The sequence below is a fragment of the Drosophila sechellia genome, chromosome 3R (assembly GCF_004382195.2).
Source record: "Drosophila sechellia strain sech25 chromosome 3R, ASM438219v1, whole genome shotgun sequence".
NCBI classification, from domain to species: domain Eukaryota; kingdom Metazoa; phylum Arthropoda; class Insecta; order Diptera; family Drosophilidae; genus Drosophila; species Drosophila sechellia.
This window is the reverse complement of record NC_045952.1, coordinates 8,815,167-8,838,647: the sequence shown is the minus strand read 5'-3', so window position 1 is coordinate 8,838,647 and position 23,481 is coordinate 8,815,167. Positions and strand designations below refer to the sequence as shown.

The window sequence follows — 23,481 nt, the reverse complement described above, 5'->3', positions numbered from 1 at the left end:
TTATATTCAAAAGAATATAATGTTATTTAGTGGAATATTTTTTTTTTTAATGTTGAACCATATATGAGTAGCAGGACAATATTTCCGTCTAATTGCATGTCTACTTAAGCTTAGACGCTTTAGACTGTAATCTTAACTGGTAATAAGGTTGAAAATCCCTGGAAAAACAGAGCAATTTAGCTCTTTGGTGGAATACTCCCCAGATAGAAATGATGGCGGTCGTAAGCTGATGACGGCCAAAACCGAAACGTAAACAGAAACGACAAGTAATTGTGACATTTAAGCACCCATTTTGAGAATATTTTTATACGTAATTTATGTTCGTTTGCTCTCCCGATTGAACTCTTTTAATCGCGCAACCAATTAACGCTCTCAGACAGCTGACTTAGTATCAGGCTATAGCCGATGGGCTGGTCGTGGCCATATGATAATGATAATGGTGATCATCGCCGCAGCAGCTGATAAGCCCGGAAGTGCGCGTGGAGAGCGTGCGACCAACTTTGGGGCGGCAACGTCGACGTCACACGCTCTTTTATGCTTACGTTTGCTTTACGACCGGGGGACTTTACTTTCCATTCCATTTTATGTTGCCAAGAGAACTTGGACACTCGGCTTGTTGGCTTTGGTTTGGATTGGATGGTCTCAGGCCGGTCTCTTTATTTTTTCAGATCGGTTTCTCGGGTGGGCGAGCGGTGTTCTTTTCATGCTCTTCCCCCTTTAGAATTTTTTTTTTAATTTGGATTTCTTTTTTTTTGGCTGCTGTGGGGGCTGGTTGTGCCTCGTGTTTCGCCTATTCATGCGAAAAATTCAGCAGCGTTTGAATGAACGCGAATGCGGGAACATGAGCGACCGCGAGCAGCAGCAATTTCGCCATTTCAAGGCCTACGTGACTTGTCTCACACAGGGAAATCGGAACGATTTGAACTGGGTAATGGCATTACGGTTCCGACACGGGGAAACTGGGGGTACTAGGGTCTCCTCGCCGTAATCCGAGCGCGGTTAGCTCCACTTTGTTCTATTATCCATTTACAGGGAAGCCACTGCAATGGGAACTTTAATAAAAAGTTATCTTGCACGTGCCGCCACGCGAACGGGAATAACCTTTTGTTAAAAACTATTAAAGATGTAGTATTCAATTTAATTTGAATATAATTATAATATTGTGAAGCAAGATCAAATTTGGTTATAAAAAAAATATATTAACTATAAGTAAGCCCCTTAAAGTTAGTATCTACAAAAACTATAACCCTCGTAACTCTGATTTATGAAGGTTTGGCTGTAGCTTTGAGATCGTCGCCTCTCTCTCCGTTCGGCGATCTCTCAGTTTGTATCTTTCCATCTGACTAGAGGCTAGTCGGAACCACATGATCCATACGTTCTCAGCACGTGCTGGTGCCGGCACTTCTAGAAAAGATCTTTGACTGTCATCAGCTGATATCAGCATGTTGTAGATAGCTTTTTTTTGGCGAGGTGCGACCTGCTCTCCCAGAGCAATCAGCTCTATCTGCTCACCTGTTCGCGGAGCGCAATTGATGATGAGCGTACTTAATCAGCTTAAAGATATTTCCCCCGGACCAGTTAATAAATCATGAGATAACATTAGGTTTTAGAATATTTTAGTTTATTTACAGTACGTTTAGCTTAGTGCTCTCCTCTTGTGTTCTCTTATCAGTCTTAAACGATAAATACGAAAATACTAAAAGCTATAAATGTAGTTTTAAATGTATAACTCTTATGCTTAAAGATCAGGAACTTTAGCTTTGTTGTGTGGATCGGTGGTACATTGGGTTTCGACGATAGATCGAAGAATCTCCTCTCACAGGATGGCTCTCTTTCGGAGCAAAACCAGGGCGATTAGCTGCAGGCACAGGCTGTAAAGGGCACAAGATATTATAGGGGGGTTTGGAGCTATGGATATTTAGGGAGCATATGTAAAACAACTGCATTACAGAAAACCATGCCAAAAAATGAGTGGATTGGAATAATTTTTTTAATTTAAGTTAGGCACCGTGCAAAATGCTATAAAATAATTCAGTTCCATGCAGAAAACCCAGTAATATTGTACTTGTACATCAACCTTAGGAATACTACTCCTTACCATTATCGACTAAAACACACTCGCATTTGATATTAATGTATTTTTATACTTTATTTTTTAGTTTAGTTTTTTTCGCGTTTTTCTCATGCTCTTTTCGTTGATCGTTTACTGAAATTTTTTCTGGAAATTTTTTGTTTAATGCATTAAGTTATAACAAAGTTTGTTAGTCTAGGCCTAAGCGTACTAGAAGTAGTTTATAAATAAATATTTTTAAATAAATAAATAAATCCATCATACAGCTACAACTATAATTTCACGCATTTATCTCGTTGATCGAATAAATTAATATTAATGTTAGTTTCGTAAGTATTGTAAATTAAAATACAATCTTGTGATTTGTGAGTTTTGCTTCCAACTTTTCTCGTATTTATTTTATAATAGTTTTCGATGTATCGTTTGCTTCATACTTTCGCATTGCGATTTTTAACTTGAGTGGGAAAAAGTGCATTCAAAGGTGATTTACAAGGCTAAGGCTACGCGAGGTTCGACAGTACAGACAAAAAATGGATCTTACTTGACTAAGCCGCGTATCTATTTACAATTGTATTTCCTCGACATATTCGAATTATCTCAACGCTTTACTCGTTTTTACAGTGTTCGGAAAGCGTTTTGAAAGTTTTCAAGTTTTGTTTTCTGGTAGACTTATCGGAGTGGTCGTGTTTTTGAGTATTTTCATCGTCAACCGATCGTGAAAGTTCCGCCACAGAGACTCAAGTATTTCAATAGACTCTTTTGGGTCATTGGTGTTGCGTAAGGTTAGGGCTTCGAATTTACATCTATCTGATTGATTGGATGGGCGTGCGTTTATAATACATTTCGATGATAATTATACTCCAAATGGTTCGCTTGAGAGGTTCTTATAAAATACTCGAGACTCCGTCGTAATACATTGATATTCATCGTCTTTAGTGGGGATCTTGGTTGCACTTTGCATCATCGCCGGGGGGACAACAGTCCGCTGCATCAAAAATACTTTAGTGAGCCACAGGCGTATGTAGAGTATGATATTCAAATATTTACACACTGGCGGATGATATACATGTATATGGTGTTGTTCTGGTGCTGAATGTGCAGTGTATAGAGTGGGTATCTGTATCTGTTGGTGTCTGTTCGTGTGTGGATGTGTTGAGGAAACTTGCAATTACAATATCTTTTGCATACCCAAGACGGACTTTTTACATCATTTTAGGTCCTTTTCTCATTTTTCTTTTTTCTCAATAGTCGCACTGATTTAAGCTGAATTTACCACATTTCACATTTTGAACGTTTTGATTTGTTTGCAAGCCCAATGTTTAATTTAAAATTTTGAAAAATAAGAACTTAGGTAAATAAAATACAATAACCAAATAAAAATAAACCAAAAAGAACAAAATGTGTGAAATAAATTCGGAAAATGCTCTATAAATTTTAAAAGTTATTAAATATTCCAATCAATGTTAATGCCAAAAGTAAGTATTCAAAGAATTTAGAAAAATGTTTAAGTGTTTAAATTCCGATCCATAAAATATATTAAAAATGTTATATAAATACTCAAAGAAATTATAAAATTTTGAAAATTTGAATAAAATTTAGAAAATCTACGCAAATATCGTTTTTTTTTTTTGTGAGAAACAGATGAAGGGTTAGCTTAGAATTTGCTCATGGGAAACTCACAAATCGTAGTAGAGCGAATCGTCGCCGCCAGCTCCGCTGCGTCCTTGGGCCTCGGAACTAGCGTCCTCGTAGCTGGCATCTTCCAGGGATCCCACGTCGCCCTCGGCCTCCTCCTCGCCCTGCTCCGCCGGATCGGATTGCTCTTGATCCTGGTCGTTGTCCTGATCCTGCTCCTCATCGCTGCTCATGCGCACGTTGCGCTCCACCCTATCGCTGGTTTCGCTAAGGGAAAATGCGGGCAGGGGTGAGCTGCTCTCCCAGTGGCTACTTGGGGGCGTGGCCAGGCTGGTGGCCATGGTGGTGGTGGTACTTGCATCCAATTTTCGGTGCTTCCTCTTGCCACCGGAAATGGATTTGGCCTGATGTTGCAGCGGCTGTTGTTGCTGTTGCTGCAACTGATGCTGCTGCTGCTTTTTTCCCCCATTTTGGCGCTGTTTACCCGCCTTGTTCGGCTTCTTCTTGCCTCCGTGCTGGATGTTTCCCTTGGGTCGCTGTTGCACCGCTTTGGCCGCCTCTGTAGGATTCTTCCTGGCCCCATTCTTCTTGCCACAATTGGGCGGCGCCCGCTTCTCCGCGGCCGCCTTTTCCCGCAGCTCCTTGCATCTCTTCGCCTTGGGCCCCAATTTTCGCAGTGCTCCCGCTCCGGCGCCACCGCGCTTCTGGCAATTGTGAGTGTCCTCCTGCTCGTGCGGCTTGCACTTGGGCTTCTTCTTCTTGTTGGCCTTGCTACCACTCGGTCTACTACTATTACTGCTACTGTTACTGCTACTGTTACTGCTACTGCTATTGCTACTACTATTACTGCTACCGCTAAGGCTACTGCTAATATGGCCGCTCTCGCTTTGACTACTGTTACTAATACTACTCAGGCTGCTGATCGCAGGCACAGGAACGTAACTGCTACTGCTATTGCTACTACTTTTACTACTGCTACTACTGCTGCTGCTGCTGCTGCTGCCACTTGTGTTGCTGCTGCAATGTGGCGGCCCCTTGAATCTGGCCACATCGATCAGCTCGATCAGCGGCTTGCCCGTATCACAGAGTTGCCGCACGCCGTGCTTGACGCGATTGGCCCCAAAATTCTTGGCGATCAGCTGCTCGACCCGCTCCTGCGGCACCGTCTCCGTGATGGCGTTCGTGTAGGTGCTCAGCTTGCCCAGCGATCGGCTGGCCGGGATCTGGGTGCGCCGGGGCTGTCCACTGCCATTCAGGGCCAGGTAGAAGACCCGCCGCGCCTGAGAGTGGTACGTGGAGGAGTACGTGTTGTAGTTCTGAAGACCCATGTTCTCGTTGAAGACGCAGTCGTCGGTGAAGTCTTTCTGCAACAACCAAGGGCTATGATTAAATGACTTGGCTAAGCAAAAGGCAGCGGGAATATAAAGATCACAATATCTTATAGTTAAACTTAAGTGCTTCAGTTCTAAATGAGTGGCTCCGAGATGAAATAAATAATAAAATGAATACAATGAGAATGTAAAATCTGTACTATAAGGTACCAGTAGCCATGTTCAGTTGTATGTAATGTATGCAAGCCAAAATCATGCTAGAACCTTTTAGGCCACTTCAAAGGGTTCTCTGGCCAACTAACTTCTTCAGAACCCTAACCCAATAATAAAACTTCTTTGAATTTGCTGTCCAGGGGCGGCGTCTGTTTCTTTTGTCTATCAGCACCGAAATCAGATGGATAAATGCGCTCATTATCACAGGATGTGCTCCTATCGGTGTTGACCATCGATAGGAGGCCCCCGACCTCGAGCAGAGTACTAACCATAAACATTTCTACTTTATGAACACCTCATGACAGGCGAACAAAAGGACAAAACAGCCAGTTGAAAGCACCAGCCGGCTGAGAATGAGACGAAAAATGTAAATCAAGATCGGTGAAAGGATTTTTATTAGCCCTTCCTCAGTGGCCTTTGGGCTTTTGGGCTGCGCCGACTTGCAGACATCCTCAAATCAAATTCAATTAACAAACACTGAATTAATTCGCTTGTCAGGCAATTAAAATTGTTTCGTAAATAAATCGCCAGCCAGGCAATTCCCTGCCTGATTGTTTACGCGGTAAAATGTCGCCGCTTAAATTTAGAAATTAATCAGGCGAAAGGCAAAATGCAATGAGCCATCAAATGGGTGAGGGCCAGGCCAGGCCAGACCAGGCCAGGAGTACAGTATGCTGATGCCATTCGGGGTCGAGTCAAGACGCGACTAGTTTTTTGACATATGTGACAACAATGTGGATCCCCACGCTGAAAACTCTTTTATGATGTGTATTTCCAGGCATTTTCCTTTATTTTTAGACCTCGACGGCTGGCACGTGAAAATTGGCAGACAACGAAGGGAAATGAAGTTGTACTTGGATAAGGAAAACCATCGGGCAGGGAAGAAGGGGAACTGAACGAGATACCCGGAGCCATTAGCTCTGCGTGGCCTCTCTATCGGAGCTTATCGTGTGGCGCCAGGCGAGCGTAGAAAGGGTCAACCTGTTGGTCAGATTACACTGGGACACCTACAAACGGAACCACTTAGGACACACAATCGGAATCCCATACGAAACCTGCGTGACGCGTTCCGCCCGCCACTTATCGCCCCTGAACAGGACAATTACGATGATAATGATGCAACATATTCATTTTCGGCCCCGGGTCGGCATTAATTGACCAAACCAAACCCAAGTTTGTGAACTCTGCGGGCGGTCCCATTCCTCGCCGGAGTACAAATTATGCAAATTAATAAGCAAAACCGTAATGTGAACATTTATGGCTACGACATTTTAATTGGACGAGAAGCTGACTCACGAGGTTTGCTTTCGGTCTGGGGTTTGGGTTTGACTTTATGAATTTATGAATTGGCAAGCGATTTGGACATTTTCCCCGCTCAATTAGCCGCAGCCCAAAATCACCTGCCTCGTTTGTCACAAGACACAAAGCATTTACAAAACATTTTGTTGAAATGTCGGAAAATCAGTCAGTCACATGCCTAATATTCAGTGACTAAGAATAGCAGCGACGAAAAGCACTAAAAACCCCACTAAATCAGGGCCCATAAATGCAGCCATTTTTGAGATCTTAGAACTCTGGCTGTGAGCACCGGACGCCTTGGTCGCCAAAATAAACAAGACGGCCCAATATAACCGCCCACTTGACCAACTTACAGCTATGCTGGCTATGCTCTAAGGCATGCGGCGCCTTCAAAGGGCCGCCTACAAAGGGGCCGCTGGTGAAGCGCATCAATCAGCAAGTATCCGTGTATCGGCGAGATACAGATACAAAAGCGCGTACAAGAAGACACGCCTCGGCTGACAGAATTGGCACACTCGCGGCTATTTTGGACGCGGAAAGGTCAAAGTGCCTGAGACGGCGGAAAGAAATGAAATAAATAAAATTAAAAAAAAATCGAATGTCCACCGACGAACCAATGAAACGGTCACATGGCGCCAGCCCGAAAAAAAAGGCATCCGATGATCGTGGACTTCGAAGCGCAGCGGGATAAAAGTGTAGCCTGAATTTCCAGGGGAAGGAGCAGGACATCGCAACCGACATCAGTTGCCACTTGACATCCTCACCGCGCATAAGGACACATTCCGGGGCGAAATGGAAAGGGACTCGGCAAAAGGACTCGCTTTGTGGCTGCTGATCGTGTTGCATTGTTTTTGTTCACATTTAATTTTTTATTTATTGCCCGAGCCCTTCGGTTGCTCTTTCATTTATTTGAGGGTCCCCCTTCGGGGTTTTCGGTTTACCTCAATCTTTTAACAGGCCTTTGTTTGTTTTTGTTTTCGTCAGAGGGGTGCCAAAAATGGTCCAGATAGGATTTCTATATGTTTATCTAAGTAATACCAAATGTAGTTATCCGAGAACGGCAAATTGCTATACGAAATCAATTTCGCGGTTCACAGATTACCGAAAATAGGATTGTGACTGTAATATATGTTTGCTATACGGATGAGCATTTTACATCGTTCCTTTCTAAAAGTACTATATAATATGTTTATTTTGAATAGAAATCTTTAAGATCTTAGAGAAGGCTATTTGAATTCTAAACTAAATTCTAGATCAAAAGCCTAATGAAATGAATCTTAAAGCTGTATATATTATTTATTGGTTTGGTTTAGTTTACTATATAATTATATAATATTTCCAGCTTACTTACCGAGCCGTAGGGAACACCGCACGCGTCCATGCAGAGATACAGGCAAGTGGCCACACTCTGCAGCTTGATGCGTCCCACATCCACCGTGGATCGCTGGAGAATCGCTGCAAGTGAAACGGAGAAAGCACATTAATTAATTATCAATCAAAGGTGGCAGACGGGGAGACCTGATTGCAGGCTGACCCAAAATCTGGTCGCAGATGTCAGGATGTCAAAGCGGCGAGAACCAAAAAGGTCCGTTCAAAAGGTGGTTAATTACACATCCGACACTTGGTAAGCCGTCTCCGCCCAGAAGAGTGAGTTAATCCCCCCTTAAGTCAAGAGTTAAAAAAAAAATAAAATAAATAAAAATAATACAGTGTAAGGAAACACAGCTGGAAAGCCCCTAAATCACAGATTCCATTGCCAGGCAAATTTGTCAACTGTACCAAATCGAAGATGCCTCGAGTGCGATTATGGCGTATATTATTTATGGCTAGTACCGCGGCGGGTTAATTGAAATTGCCGCCTTGCACTTGAGAAACTGAACATAAAAGACGCACTGCAGCCACACCAAATTCAAGTTCAGCATCGTTTAAGGTCAAACCACTTGTGTGGTCCACCACCATCGAGATTCCGGAGTCCGGAGGAGAATACCGCCTGCCTGTTTGTCAGTTGGCAGTTGGCTGGCCAAAGTGTGTCAGCACTTTGAGGCAACGAGGCACTCGTTCAATGAACTTTATGCACTTTGTGCATAATAAACATCAATTTATAAATACGCAGCTTGTTACGGGAGCAATGGGAAATTGAAATCTTAGCCAGCTGCCGCGCCAGCCAAATGGTTGCTCCTAATAAAAATTATTATTAGAGATTATGGCGGAGTGCGCTGGGTAAAGAAAATCGAAGGGAGTCACTGAGTGGCCACTTGAAAAGAGGATATATTGACTATCAAACGATCAAATACGATGATATAGTATGACTTAACTACACTTATTATTGATGTGCGCACCCTTAAATGAGCTGAAATAGGATCCTTGACATAAAAATTGGCATATGGGAATGCTGCCGATATGCTGGTGATTTAATGTCCCACCAAATACTCGATGAATTTTCTCATCTCCCTGAAACTATGAAACTATGCCAGGGCATAAACACACGCCAAAAAAAATGCATAAAATATTGCCGTCAATAGGTGGGCAATTTATGGCCCACATGCTTATCCCGTATATGGAACTTTTATTGCAACTGCAACTTCGATTGCAACTTCGACTATAAACAGCCCAGCTATTTAAAAGGCATGCGTTTTTATTTACAGGGCATCAATCGCCCATCCCCCTTCAAATACGGAAATTGTAAAGTTTCAGCGAAAAGGAAAAACGCATAAATAGTGTAACCCAAACGAAAAAACACGAGAGTCTATAATGCTATTGCTTTTCCCGATTCCGTTCCCGTTTATCTGATGGATTTACAATTTCCCTCCCACAGCAATTTCCCACCAGCACTCGGAAAAAACATATAGTTTAGAGCCTAAAATGAAATTAACACATGTAATTTTCCTACTTTTACTTTTCATTACCTCTGTAACCAGAAAACTGTAGTTATCACATTGAAGGTATTGAAGATATGTCGGAAATCGTACGATTGACATCATTTATAAAGAAAAATATATATTGCAAAGTCGAATACTTTGAAACTGGATCTTTCATATTATAAATAAACGGAACTAGCTTATTTTTTTCAGTGCATTTGTAATTGTTAAATTTTTTTGGAGGACTGTGTACTTTTCGCCTTTCAACTCTTTTGAAAGTCCTAAAATATATTGTATGAACTAAACAAATGACATGCTAAGCGCGTCAGTTCATTTGTTAAAACCAAAGAGCTCGCTGTGGGCGAGGTCTTGGGCGGATAAGAGAGAGAGAGAGGCAGAAAGAGTGAGTGGGGGAGGTTGGGGCGCCAGTGACAACCTTTCACTTCGATGCCATGTGGTGTTGCATTTCACTTGCGTCGTGTTTGTCGTGTGTGACTTTTTTTTCTCCGAGGCTCATTTAAAAAACGATTTGTTTTGCTCGAGTTAACAAAAGTAATTTTTCTTCTTTTTATCTTTTCGTATATATGCGTATGTGTGGTTGAGCATGTGTGCGTTTGGACAGCGACATCTCTTAGCGTATTAAATTGTTTAAAAGAATAATTTATTTTTTTTTTTTTTTTGTTCTTGTGGGAAAGTTTTTCTGTCGTCGTCTTGCTGTCTCTTTCGCGCAATGCGCTAATTTTAGCTCCGTGAATGTCTACAAGCGCTGAGAGCGCAAGAGGGATGGACGCTCTCTCACCTTGTGACTGAACTCTGGCCACACACGAGACATGTGGCGCCGTGGCTTAGTTGGTTAAAGCGCCTGTCTAGTAAACAGGAGATCGTGAGTTCGAATCTCGCCGGGGCCTATGCTTCTGGAAGCATTTACTTTTTTTTCTGTACTATTTTTTGCTCTGCTATATGAAATTCGCTTGGTTCAGAAAAGGTGCCGTAAGTATTGTGTGAAAATCTTTGTATTTATAACAAATTTATATTGTTCAATTTAGATGTGTTTACGACTAAAATATAATCCGATAGTAGAAATCATTCGCCGTTTCCCATCAAATCCATCCTTTCTCTAGCAATATTCATAGAAATCTATTCAATTTGCTCAGCTCATTATTATGTGTGTTATTGCAGGCGGAACAATAACAATACGAAACGGCTTGAGGTGTGAATTAGGTGCATATGGATAATCAAATGATCTTTTATTGATCAATCAGCGGGCGTGTGGAAGTTCAATCAGGCGTTGAGTGCAGTTCATTGAACCAAAAATGGGAAACCCAAAGTTCGAACTCCAAAAGTTAATGTATCCAAATTCCTGGCACGCTTCTGAGCTGCTTTAAATTACCCACATATTAAGCACGTAGTCGAGTGTCGAATGTGGGGATTGTGGGGAGGTCCCCAAAAACCACAATAATAAAATCGACTCCAATGGCTATCACGCCCGGACGATAATTAAAATGTCAAAAAATATGCCTGTCAAATCGGAGTTTTTGAAGGTGCTCGATTGAGTTATGTTGAGATTGGATGTTCTTCTTGCCATCGATGGATCGATGGATCGCTGGGACTCGTTGGTAACCGTTAATGGGACAGGCGCTCAGTTTATGCAAATGAGGCCTTAATTTTCCACCAGACGACAGCAATGGTAATGTCAAAATTTATGTGCAGGCCCTCAATAAAACTTGAGTTTAACAAAAGGAATGGTATATAGTCGGATATTTAAATAAATCCATGCATATATGTATGGATTGGCATTTTATTAAATCTTTAATTATGCTTACAAAAAAGTGTGACATTTTGGCGTGACATTTTATGAAAATTTATGACCACTTTTGTGGTTATTTAACATAATGTGGTATGCCAGCCATGAATGGTCGTAAAAAATATCTCTGGGAATATCTAACCGAGGCATTATTCGCTTTGTTTGGACCTCACCCCCGATTTGAAGTCCACTACTGTGCCACGCCGTCTTTGGTAGTTTTTTTTTTTTGGGGATTATTTAAATTATGATCGTGGGCAGCGTATTTTGACAATTTGATTTGAATCGGAGGCGAGCATATCAATCAATGGAGGCCTTACTGCATTCAGATGTTCGTCCCCAGTTCCAGATGACAATGAAGAGTTAACATTCGCCGTCTATTAAAGCCCAATTAGTGGCACTTAATTGACTTGTCGTTTGGCCGGGCAATAAATCTTTCTCATAAGGCTGCTGTGCCGCCTGCCGCCTGCACTTTCTGCCTAGATAAACGGCGATAAATCAAACCGTGGGCGGTACGATAAGCCGATCTATTTAGCATTTGCAGGTGATTGCTTTTCTCGATGGGAAAAGCTAGGCAGCAGGCCATCCAGCTACTTATGTATATACGAGAGCAGGGCCGTTTCTCACCCTAAATCCTAAATCAGTGGTATTTCATGCTCGACTGGAGAAATTGCAATCCATATCTATTCCGGTATTCGCATCTCAAATTAGCACCCATCCGCACAAAAATCGCTTGAGTGGCAAATTCAATTCACAGTTGGCTAAACCTCGCACCCTCTCGCCTCTTTGTGTCGCTGTCTTGGGCAATCGAAATGCATTTTTTGCGCTTCGGGAGGAAAAGGATATCCTGCAACCGTAAACCTTATTGGCCAATATCCGATAAAACCAAATGCGCAAAAGAATAAATTACAATCGCGTTGACAGCAGGGAGAAATGCTCACTCCAGGGGTTGTTTACCCAAAAAACGCCCACTAAAATCCATTTTGCTGCACATGGCAATTGTAGTTGGGAATCGTTGCAATATCTGCGGAATGGCAAATCATAATGGGAAATATGCAATATCTCCAGGAAGAGATCTATCTATTCAAACTGATGGGATTTGTCACGACCACTTTGGTTTGGAATTTCTCTTCTGGGCATCGTCATTGCACACGTGTGGGGATTCTGGCTTTCTCCCTGGGGCAAATTAGATTTATCAACGCTACCGTTTTCGGTCTGGAAAAGGAGGCTTCATATCAATAGGCTACCCATCTGGGCCCAATTCATTAATGAAAAATGAATGCGGCTATTGAGAATGCCTTCATTTGATTAAAATAGACTAATAATGTGTAAAGTATGGGCAGTTCCACATCGAAATGCATTGTCTAATCGAGTGGCCTGGCCCACCAAAGGAGAGCCCTAAAACTAAAGCCGATTAGGTAAAAGTTTCCCAGTGAAAGTTTACGACATTTGAATAACACCGAAATGTGCGTTCTTACAAATTAATACAAGCTGGGAAAAAACAAACGAAAAATTATGTTAAAATTGTAAGCGGAAAAAAAGTTGTAAAATCTAAAAACAAACATATGTAAAATATGTCGGAAAAAATAACTTGAGCAAGATGTTAAAAATCGTAAAATGTTTTTCATGGGCCGAAAAAACAAGCTCGACCACGCCCCCACCCCGCCCCAAAGTGCGTGACCAGTGACAGGCCAATTTCGGAGGCGCCCGCAGAGATCCCCGTTCTCCGGTCCGAGTTTCCATTCCAGGTTGTGTTTTTCCGCATTTTCTGAGGTGGATACAACATCCGCGGCTTTTTCTTGTCCACTAAACAACCAGTTGGAGTGGAAATGAAATATGTAGATGAGTCTTTAATTAATTTGAGACACGACAAGACAAGTGGCGTCGTCTGTGGCTGCGTCTGCGACAGCGCTGTCTGCCCCAACCGCCGCCTCCGGCCGCTCCACCTGCTGCTCCGCTCCCCACCGATCCCCGCCAGAATCTCCCGTTTCGGACCAGGAATCTCGTCTAGCTGCGAGTTGGAGGAGGTACCTGCTCTTTGGCAGGTGTTGAGTCATTTGGTTGAGTGGCCATTAGAGTCCCCATTGATCACCATTGATCATTGATCGAGTGGCACGAGGCGGTCGAGACTATGGCATTGATAGCCCTGCATGATGATCGCCGCATGATTTTGACTGGTCTATTAACTAATCTTTCCTGCAATTATCGTATTATTATCAGATCACGTTGTAAAGTTTGCATTTTGGAAGCACTAGTTTTGAATATTATAGTATTTATTTAAAAGAGTGTTATTAGAGCGTCTCCTGTCCTCCGTTTCATGGTCACACACTGGGATCCAGCAGAGAAGCGAACGTGAAACTATCTGCTCTGCCTTAGATCTCTGACCTCTGTGCCAAATATTTGCATTTGGCATTAAGTCGGTCATAAATTTTAGACCCGAGCAGCAGTCGTCTACTAAAGCCCGTTTCGCTCCAATGCGATTCTGTGTCAGTTGGCGAAAAGAGAGTGGGAGTCGGCGGTTGTCAACATTGTCGCCGTGGCCGAGAGATAAGCGTTATGACATTATCAGGCCGAGGGTCCAGACCCAAAGCCCAACCGAGTGGGCGTGTACCACCCGCCCACCATATGATTCGTCCTCATCCGTTGGCAAATGACAAGCGAGTTGCATTGTGGCAGAAACTGGCATCCATACGTACTTTCCTATCGCTGGAGGCATAAGTGGTTGGAGTTTACGACCCTTTTGCATACAGAATCAATCAATCGAATTCTCAGAATGATCCTAAGCCATTTTGGCTATCTGCTTGCGGTGCCACAACCGCCTATCACGAATCAATTAGCCGAGACGAGATGGGGAAAAACATAAATTTTGTAAGATACGCTTGGCTGTGCTGATTTATGCAATCCAACAAATGGAAACTCTTAATTATTCGACAGACATGCGGAGCGAGGAATATCAAACTTAAACTGTTATAAGTCGCATATATATTATTTAGCTGGCGTTGCCTGTCAAAGCCGTGGTTGTCAAATTGTTAACCGTTGTTAGTTGTTGCTTGTCGGACGTTGGGGCCAAGTTGCCCGGCCTGTCAGCCGGTGTTCCACTCTTCCAGTGTCTGGTTAGACGGCATTTTTTTGCAGGCCACAGCCACAAAAACAGAAGTCCATAAAACATTTTTAGCATGTGCAGACTGGCGGCTTTTAAAATTATTCACTCCGCGACCGAGGCGACAGATGCGGGCTGATGATCTGGTCGTGTCAATGGTTTGAGGTTTTCCCATTTTATGGTTTCATGGATGATGGTCCATCGAACACCGAGAGCTTGAAGGAGCAAATTATTCGGGCGCATGGATAAATAGTTGCTTAGATATGATGATTAAGTGATTGAGATTATTTTTATAGAAATATTGAAATAATATTTGAATAATAATATTTTGCTCTTTTCTAGTAAAAAGACCACAAAAAACATATATTTTTTCTATTAGTTATTTTTTATAAGTTATTTTCCTTTCCTGAAACATCATCACACAACAATGTATCTACTATTAGGTCCCCGGGCAAAGAAGTCTCTAACCCAGACGTGACCAGATAAATTAAGCCGCAGTCAAAGTCAAAGTTCAAAGAGTTTTCCCCCATCGACGACATTTGACATGGCAAACGATTCGTTAGTTCCCGCCTCGCTGACACACATATTATCATTGTGCAGTTCCCCAAAATATACATATATACATTTGTAGTCGGCCAATTCGGAAATCTCGAAACTGGAGCGTAGCGAATGCGGCAAAGTCCCGCAGCCAAACAGTCGCCTGTCAACTTGGGAGGATTGGAAATCGGGAGTGGAAATGGGACTGAAAATGGGCCTGGGAGCTGGTTTTTGTGTATTTTTAGCTGTCACCAGCCCTCGGAGACATTTGACATGAGAAATAACATTTCAATTAGTTGATCCAATGCTCGATTTAAGGCAAATTGCCACCAAGGAGAGGAGCTCCAAAAGAAAAAATCCCAAAAGGGAGCGAGTGGGAATGCGGATGGTTAACAGCACAGCGAATAGCTTATGCCTCCTCAAATGTTGAATCCCAGATACATTTGCATCTGATCCAGATAGCACGTGCTAATGTATGGGTATTTGTGCGATATCGCACAGTGCAAAGTCGTATCTATCAGACACACCATGCAACACACATCCCATGTAAATGCATTTGCAGCTGTGTTTGTGCGGGGGGCGTAAATAGTACAGAGCGTGCTTAGTTGCGTTCGCAATTAATTCACAGTAAACAGCAAATGTTGCAAATAAATTAGCAGCGACAAAAAGTGTCTGCAAGTGAAAACAACGACAAAATCGAGTCTGAGCCGCATAAAATGCAATCGAAGCCGCATGCGACACAGGCACTTTGCTTATCGCCTGCTAACATCGAATGGGTTTCATTTCGATTCGATTTTACAATACCCATTAGTTGGAAAGAACGTGCCAAACCACTAAACAGTTCAAATTATGTATTATTACTATTCAAAACTGTTATCAAAGAAATTGAAATTCGTTACTCTTTTAAAACTTGAATGATATTCCAAATAATTTGTATATCTTTTTATCTAAATCAAGAGTTTAAGATATTTTGATATTTTTCGATTTCAAAAGCGTTTTATTGCTAATTAGAGAGTATGGCCATTTCGGTGAGTCACAGCCCGACTAGGAACCCCATTGGAAAACGTCATAATTATTGGGGATAGCTGAGTGGGCCGCCAGTGAACAAGTGAGCAGATACAGATACAAATGCAGGGCGCACAGAAACAGATACAAATACAGATACACTTAATACTACGTTTGCTTGCCTGGCACAATGCAAAATATATTGACTTAGGTCAGTGGCTCATTGAACGCAAATGCAAATTGTTTTTGCTGCCGCTGCCGCTCGGTAATTCGCACTTCACACCCAGATATGCATGTGTCTAAATGCTTAAATGTGTAATGTGTGTACGTGTATCTGTGTATCTGCAAGATACAAGACTGCAAGTAGCTGGCAAAATGTGATAAACAAACCTGACGCCAGACGCCTTGTGAGCAGTTAAATTTTAAAGGCAAACAACAGAAAATATTACCTCATCGGGATGGCATAAGTTATAGACCAGACCAATATATCAGCCGATCAAGGTTGGAATTCACATGAACTCCTTCCAAATATTGAGTTACGGCCCAACATAACGTAGCAGAACATAACTTCACATAGCCCGTATGCCACTATCAAGTTACTCGGAAAATCGAAACGAAACTGGAAAACTCAAAATTATTGACCAGTCCGCAGTTAAGTTTTATTGGTCGCGTCAATCTTCATGAGAAATGCTTGATGAATATTCTGGGAATTTAAGTTCTCTGCCAAGTGATGTCCATTTAAATGCTCATTAATTAGATAATCATAAAGATATTATTCACTAAGGAATCTTGCTCAAAGGCAGTGGAAAACAAGCAATAAAAATTCCAAAATATAATAGAGCCATAAGAAATCTGTCAGTGCCTGACAACAAGACCATAAAAGCGCACACAGCCAATAAAGAAGTATATAAATATTTTCTAGCCTTCAGAAGACTCTCCCCAGAGAGAGTGAAAGTGACGCTCCAGTTCGAAAACAGAAATCAGCATAAAAACTGTTAACTAAATTGTTATTCAACAAAAACGCACAGCCATTATAAACAACAGACTACAAGCACAAATTTAGATAGGAAACTTAGAAAGATATCTTGAGATAGCATGTTTCGCTTTATTGTCGCCGCCGTGCATCATTCAATACGATCCAATCCAATCCGATTCGATTCGAAAAGCTGAGAAATTTTATCTTTTAGCGCTGCCATCTGCCTATGCCCGAAAATTTTTACGATGTGCTAGACTATTAAAGATATTTAGATACTTCTGGGGGCTCTATTTTTGGCTCTGCCTTTGACTCAATTTGCTCCAAAGTGTGTTTGCATTAATTCGACCTCAAAATGCGCCATGAAATTGGATTACACTTGGGTGTAGTGTGTGCCTAAACGGTTGGGTGCTCGGATGAATAAATATTGGGGGCAGTGCCATGCCATGCTCCTCCACATTATCGAATGGATCGCCAATGGATCCAGTTAACGCGTCCATTATGCGCCAAATTGCATTGTCATCGGACCACCTGCATTGTGCATTTCCAGAGCACGCGACTGCCATCGACATCCATCGGTTGACAGGCAGTCTTTCGCGGAAAACATGAAACAATTAAACACATTTGTCATACACCCTCGGTACGAAACACTTGTGGATTCAGATAGCCACGACTTCGGTTGGAGGAACTCCAGTCAAGTGAACAACTGGCTTTTAACTACTTCTCCACCTCGATCATCGATCGCTTATCGACTGACAATGTAATTGTGATTTATGCAAATTGCCACGCTCGACACCTTTTGGCGATTTTATGCATTGGCATTAAATCTGACCACCACCTCCCAATTCTCCGGCCTCGATGGACTTTCTTCTTTCTCCGCGAAGATTTGCTTATTATGCTTGGTCGTCTGGCAACTGTTTATTGACTTGGTCTGCGAAACAAAATAATTGGCTGCAGCCAAAGTTGGGAGCCGAGGAACCCACACGAACTCTCTCAGCTTGTTTTGATTTCTATTAATATTTTCGTTGGAAAATGATTGTTGCACCCCATAAAAAATTGCACAGTGCAGCACGGACAGGCATTAATCAGTTAGAAAAACCAGGAGAAACAAGAAAAGAAGAGAAAAATTATCAAAAACTAAATTCAAGAAGTTCTGTTTGCATACTGCCTGCGCTGTTGTTGCTGCCAAATATGTGCAGATGGGTATATTTGTGTGTGGGGAGGCCGGAACATGCGTCAATAACCCCATTCCGATTCCCAATCGATCGATCCGATTCAGCTAATCCTTTGGCCGCAGCCGAAGATGCCGCGAATGATGAAGATGCTTTTCCTGTATTTTTATGAGCTCTCCAGCTAAGTGGGCAATAAACGCGGTTAGGGGAACCAAAAGTGGTATCTGGTATCTGGTACCCGGTGTCTGATAGTGGGCCAGAAACACTCTTTGCTTATCTTTTGGCCAGGCAACCACTTTCCTGGCCAAGTGTGGCAAGTCCAATTGGCAATTGGCAATAGGTGTTGGTTCTAGTTTATGCGTGCTCTGAATTCATGATGTGTGAATCGGCTCGTTAAACGTTTGGCCAGATGCAGTGAGAAATTTGCCAGTTGCCAGTTTGCTGTGAATATGCCGCATGCAATGCAGAAGGTTCACTAATGAGTGCCAACTCAATGTGTTTACTAATAACGTAAGTTTATTTAACGGAAGCCAAATCTAGAGACTTAGTTACAATCTTTAATTGGTCATATATGAGATGATTCTCTTAGCCATATTCTGTATATAAATATCATAACTCTTCTTATTTCTGCATAACTCAAAGTCATGATTCATTGCATTCCTTTCGCTCGGTCAAATTTCCCAACATCTTTTACATCTGCTCCACTGATGCAACATTGTTGCCTAATGGAGAGCACCTGAAATTCTCAGTTTGAATTCATGTCTGTGCCATATTTTCGCTGGATTTTTGTAGGCCATGTTCCAGTCAATTGTTTTTTATTCAATCGCGTTCTTCGATGTTTGTTTGCTCTGTATATACATGCAAGCCAGAAACAAATAGCATTGCATAAATCAAAGATTTAACTCGCTGAAGTGCGTGAATAATGAGCAAGAATCAGGGTGCGAAAAAAAGGAGTAGATTAGGAGTGGAACACCACTTAATAATCCGCCAAGTGCTTGTGTGTGGCTACTGTGCGACATTCTGTCTGATTTCCCACTCGAGTGCATTTTTATGGTCGCTCATTAATTTTATGGCTTTTCATTTGTCGGATGTGGAGGCGGAACTGCGCGATAAGGAGGATCCCACACATGGGAGCGGGACAGTATGCACTTGTTGGAAAGACCCGCTGGCCGTAGATGGATGGACGCACTTGCTCCAATGACCGCATTGGCCCCTATATCATGCACCGATCGCATAACTCGTCGGGGCGGGATTTCGGATTGCACGCAGGATTGTCAATGCGGTTTGATTGCGAAACCGTTTGCCAAAACACGTTCCACAATCAGCTAATTGGACGGACTTACTCGACTCCCCAGTGTCGCTTTCATTAGCATGCAAATGCAGATCGCGGCGATATCTGAATACGAATCTGCTCCGCTTCTGTCCCTTAATGGTCGCTACGTGTTTCGGTGCCTGCTCTTTTGTAATTAATGTGCTCCGCCGACTGACCTTAACTGTGTGTTGTCAGCCTGATTAAAGAGTGTTGAAAAACAAGTTGTTACTGCCCCCACCAAGCAAATGAAACGGAAAACGAGGACCCACGGCCTGGACTTGTGGACACTCGTGGATCCTGAAAACGAAACTGGCTGTCGGGGCATTCTGTCATTTTAATGGTGACTCTGGGATTGGCCTTTTGGCTTTCGATTTTGAGTCTAATTAAGGCGAACATGTGCCAAGATCAATGTCGGCGGCGCCACGGTGGCGTGCGTATCTGAAAGATACTTACGCGTTTACTACATAGCAGATAAAGCCAATATGCCAGCTACCGAAAATTAATTTATGCCATTCTCAGACGACTTGTTTGCCATAATTGCACTTCGCCAGCTGACAAATTGCAGTCGCTTAATGGCATTTTCGACTGGCATTGTTAGTGCGATTTTAAATCCGATCCGCGAATTATGCGCATTTTGCATGCCATTTATGAGAGGCATGCGAAGTCTGTATGGCATTGAACTCTCAAGGGATGTCTTCATCGGGCTCCTCGCCGATTGCTGTCAAGTTTAAAGCCACCGAATGAAGTTTGCTTCCTCCGGATATATGCAACACACAATGTCGTTCAAAATGACACACCCACTACACCCATTAGGCACACCAAAAAAAATATTTACAAGCTTTCGAAAAGGTGCTTTATAATTTTTAACATGTCGAAAAAATTAAAAAAATCCTTACATTAAATTAAAATGATTGTTTAATAAGGTAGAATTTTTCCCAGTGCACGTTCTCCCATGCAAATAAGACGTACTTTGAGTGTGGGCCCCAGGCTCAAACTGAAGTCGTGAGGAAGTCATAGACCGAGTTGATGAGTTGGTACTGCCTCCCAAAAGTAATGTCACCGATTTGCATGCAAATTGCACGCGGAAGTTGCGCTAACAAGGCCGTTAAGGCCATTAAACTTGGCCCAGGCTGAGTCAGTCAGAATCCCTTCCAGTCAGATGAAGTCAAAGGGCCAGGGAGTCAAAGTGCAAATATGTGGCCACCCGACGCCTCCACATTACTCAAGCTCACGCCTCTGAATACAATTCAATCCAAAGGTCCGCCCGGGGTCGCATGCAACTAATGAAGTTGAAGCACATCCCCCGGGTTTTCAGATCCGAAGTCTTGCTAAATTTAGCCCGAATGGCTGGGTCCTCCGGTTAGGCTTGCCACCTACGATAAATCAAAGTTAATCAGATCTAGTTTCGATTGGGTTTTTACGGCTCGCTGCGCTCCGTTGCCATTCGGCTCCATTCGATGCCATTTAAATTAGCTGCCGGGTAATTTATCGCATTGTTGGCTCTTTGCAGGTTTCGTTTAGCGCCAGGATGCCGCTAGGTCCGATTGGCCGGCCCAGACACAAAGGCCCTTGGGCCCCCGTCTTCAGCCCGTGCTCTCCATTCTTCAGTCTTCACTCTACATTCTTCGACTCCTGGCTCTTGGGTTGGAGACTGGTCCGAGTCGTTTGCGCCCGACTGTAACTGAATGGGCTACCAATGCTAGTCGATAATTACGCATATTTTGTTGCCTGTTTTGACGTTGCTTTTTATTTTTATTCAATTTTATGCAGTTGGACTGGAAAGAGTATGTAAAGCCTGGCTGACTGAAGCAGCGGATTGCCTATCAGCATATAAATTTCCACTTTTATGAGGAGTTAAATATTTACAAGGCTCATAATCAGGCCAAGAGCTACAAACTAGTAGATGTCTGAGTCCTGTTTTCATAAAATACGACTGACAAAATGGACCAATTAGAAGAATTAATTCTCAATAAGTGGAGTCCTGACTTGAGCATTCGAAAGACCGGAGTTGTAAAACTTATAAAGGTAAAATAAATTTAAATAAAATTCAATGGATTAGTTGCTTACATAAAATCTTACTACATACCTTATTTTTCCGGCCATTTATTCGTTTTATACCCCTTTTTAACACTAAATTGGGCATTAAAGCAATTTGTTCTCCATCTAATAAGCCTATTTATAGTATTCTTGTTATTATTGACCTCTATCATTGATAGTTTACACAAGTGGGCCTAGGAAAATAATCCACAAGGGCATGAAAACTTCGGCGCCCCAATAAAAGTGCGCCGGCGAAGTTTTAATATTATTTTCCTACACTCCATTTAGCATGTCGAGCATTGTCTTGGCGTGAGGATTGGCCATCGTTGTGTTTTTAGTAGCTGTTAAATGGCACGGACGCAGTCGGTGGTCTCATCCATTTTTTTCCTGGGCAGCGCGATCTAGTGCTCGGCTTGTTTTTAACACCCATCCAGAGTCGGGATTCGAAGTTCTGGATCGGATCTCTGGGTAGGAAACCCAAATGGGTTTCAATTTACACACTTGTCGCCAGGCTCTAAGCTTCGCTTTGCTTTGCTTTGCTGTGCCCACATTGGAGCAGATTGGAGTGCCTGGGCTTGGGAGTCTTGTCATCGCCTGGAATAAGGCGCTTATTTATTTGCAATGGCTTATAAGAATCTTAAGGCATCAGAACGGATCGCCTGGTATCGCGTTGCAGAGACGTATCGCAATTATAAATCAGTTTAAGGCTTCCCGGTGCCCTGGACCCCCGTGACATTAAGCAATGAAACCTTTTGAGCTCTGTTTGGCTTTGTCTTTGTCAAGTGGGCTGTCTGTCCAATGCGTCAATCCTGTCCAGACCACCTTCCACTGGAGCATCCACGCACCGTGTGGCACCTTTGTTTGCATCATTCTGACGATGTAGCGATCGCCGCTGATTGCCAAACACGAACAAATGAATGATTGCCCCAGAGTCCAGTTCATACGGATCCATCACGGATTTCTCTCACGGCTGGCTCTACGTCGTCTATGTTTGCTAATAACTCAACAGCTAATCAGCGAGGGGCTGCTCGCAGCATGTAGCCCGCAATTAAGCGAGCAGAAATGTATCTTTATATCTTTAGATCTTCGAATCTTTGGTATCTTAGCATCTGCATCAACAAACAGGCCTCGGCAGCACATGCCGTGCTGCATTAGACAAATCAATTATGCTGACTTTATTTGGGAGGGGCATCGATATGTTTGACTATCTAATGGAAATGCAGATAAGCTGATCAGTAGTACTGTGTGTGTGGGAAAGCATTAACCAGAGGAATTCAGAATTCCAAAATCAGAATGCAGAAAGAGGCTTAGGGTTCCGACTTCTTGAAACTAATACTCTTCGCCTGACCTGCTAAAATAAATCCGAGGCAAATTCCATCAAAAGTTGTCAGCTGACTGATCGCTATCGCAAAAGTTTTGGGCCAATAGCCGATAAGGCAGTCATATTTTATTTATAACGTGTATGGCTAAAGGAGCCGCCCTCTTAACGCACCGACTATTAACACAAGTTTTCGCTTTGGGCCGTCTATTAATCAACATAATTGATGACAATTGGCCTGGTGCTTTCTGGTGCGTTGTGTCGTAACAAAACGCTTATCGGCCATTGCTGAATCTAACACTATTAGTCAATGGATCGCTCCAGCTGCCTATCATCAATTTATCTGCAAAATACCCCCAGCACTTCGGATTCGTACTCGCAGATAGAACTGCATTCTTGTCTAACTGATTTATGAATTTGACCGCCGAACCATTTGCGATGCAAGTTGAAAACGCTCAGTTAATGACCCTGCCTACTCTCTATTTATGCATTTTCCACTGTCTTTCCATTGATTTTCCCCAACGTAGATCAATGGCCTTTCAGTAAGTTAGTAGGCAAGCGATCGGCACAGAAATTGAAATCAATTCAAGGCGCACGCTCCTAACACACAAAAGCCAGTTGAACTTTGGCGGTTGAATGGCTTGATTGCTCAGCCGATTGACGGGGTGACTGAGTGACCTAGTGCAGTTCGCGGAGCCAAGAAACTCCCAAGATCAATATCCATTCAATTGAAATCGATCAGGAAAATCGCAAGTGGGTGACGCAAGGAAAAAACGCTGGAAAAACGCATAAAGTAGTGAATCATTCGATATAAAAAAT

At 42.7% G+C, this 23,481-nt stretch overlaps 1 protein-coding gene and 1 non-coding gene across 4 annotated transcripts in view; one reads left to right on the top strand and one right to left on the bottom strand.

Moving 5' to 3' along the window:
* Positions 1 to 1,599: 1,599 nt before the first annotated feature.
* Positions 1,600 to 23,481, bottom strand: part of LOC6619037 (serine-rich adhesin for platelets) — a 42,235-nt gene continuing 20,353 nt past the window's right edge. For 2 of the 3 annotated variants that reach the window (XM_032721442.1, XM_032721444.1), the window contains 3 exons: positions 7,901 to 8,004; positions 3,752 to 5,070; positions 1,600 to 1,871 (listed from right to left, as the gene is read on the bottom strand). In XM_032721442.1, the coding sequence (XP_032577333.1) occupies positions 1,817 to 1,871; positions 3,752 to 5,070; positions 7,901 to 8,004 (1,478 nt within the window). In that variant the 3' untranslated portion in view covers positions 1,600 to 1,816. Of the gene's footprint in view, positions 1,872 to 2,670; positions 3,057 to 3,751; positions 5,071 to 7,900; positions 8,005 to 23,481 lie in introns of those variants that run through there. The other variant, XM_032721443.1, reaches the window with a different exon arrangement.
* Positions 10,242 to 10,315, top strand: Trnat-agu. The gene has a single exon. It is a non-coding gene; the product is annotated as a tRNA-Thr (tRNA).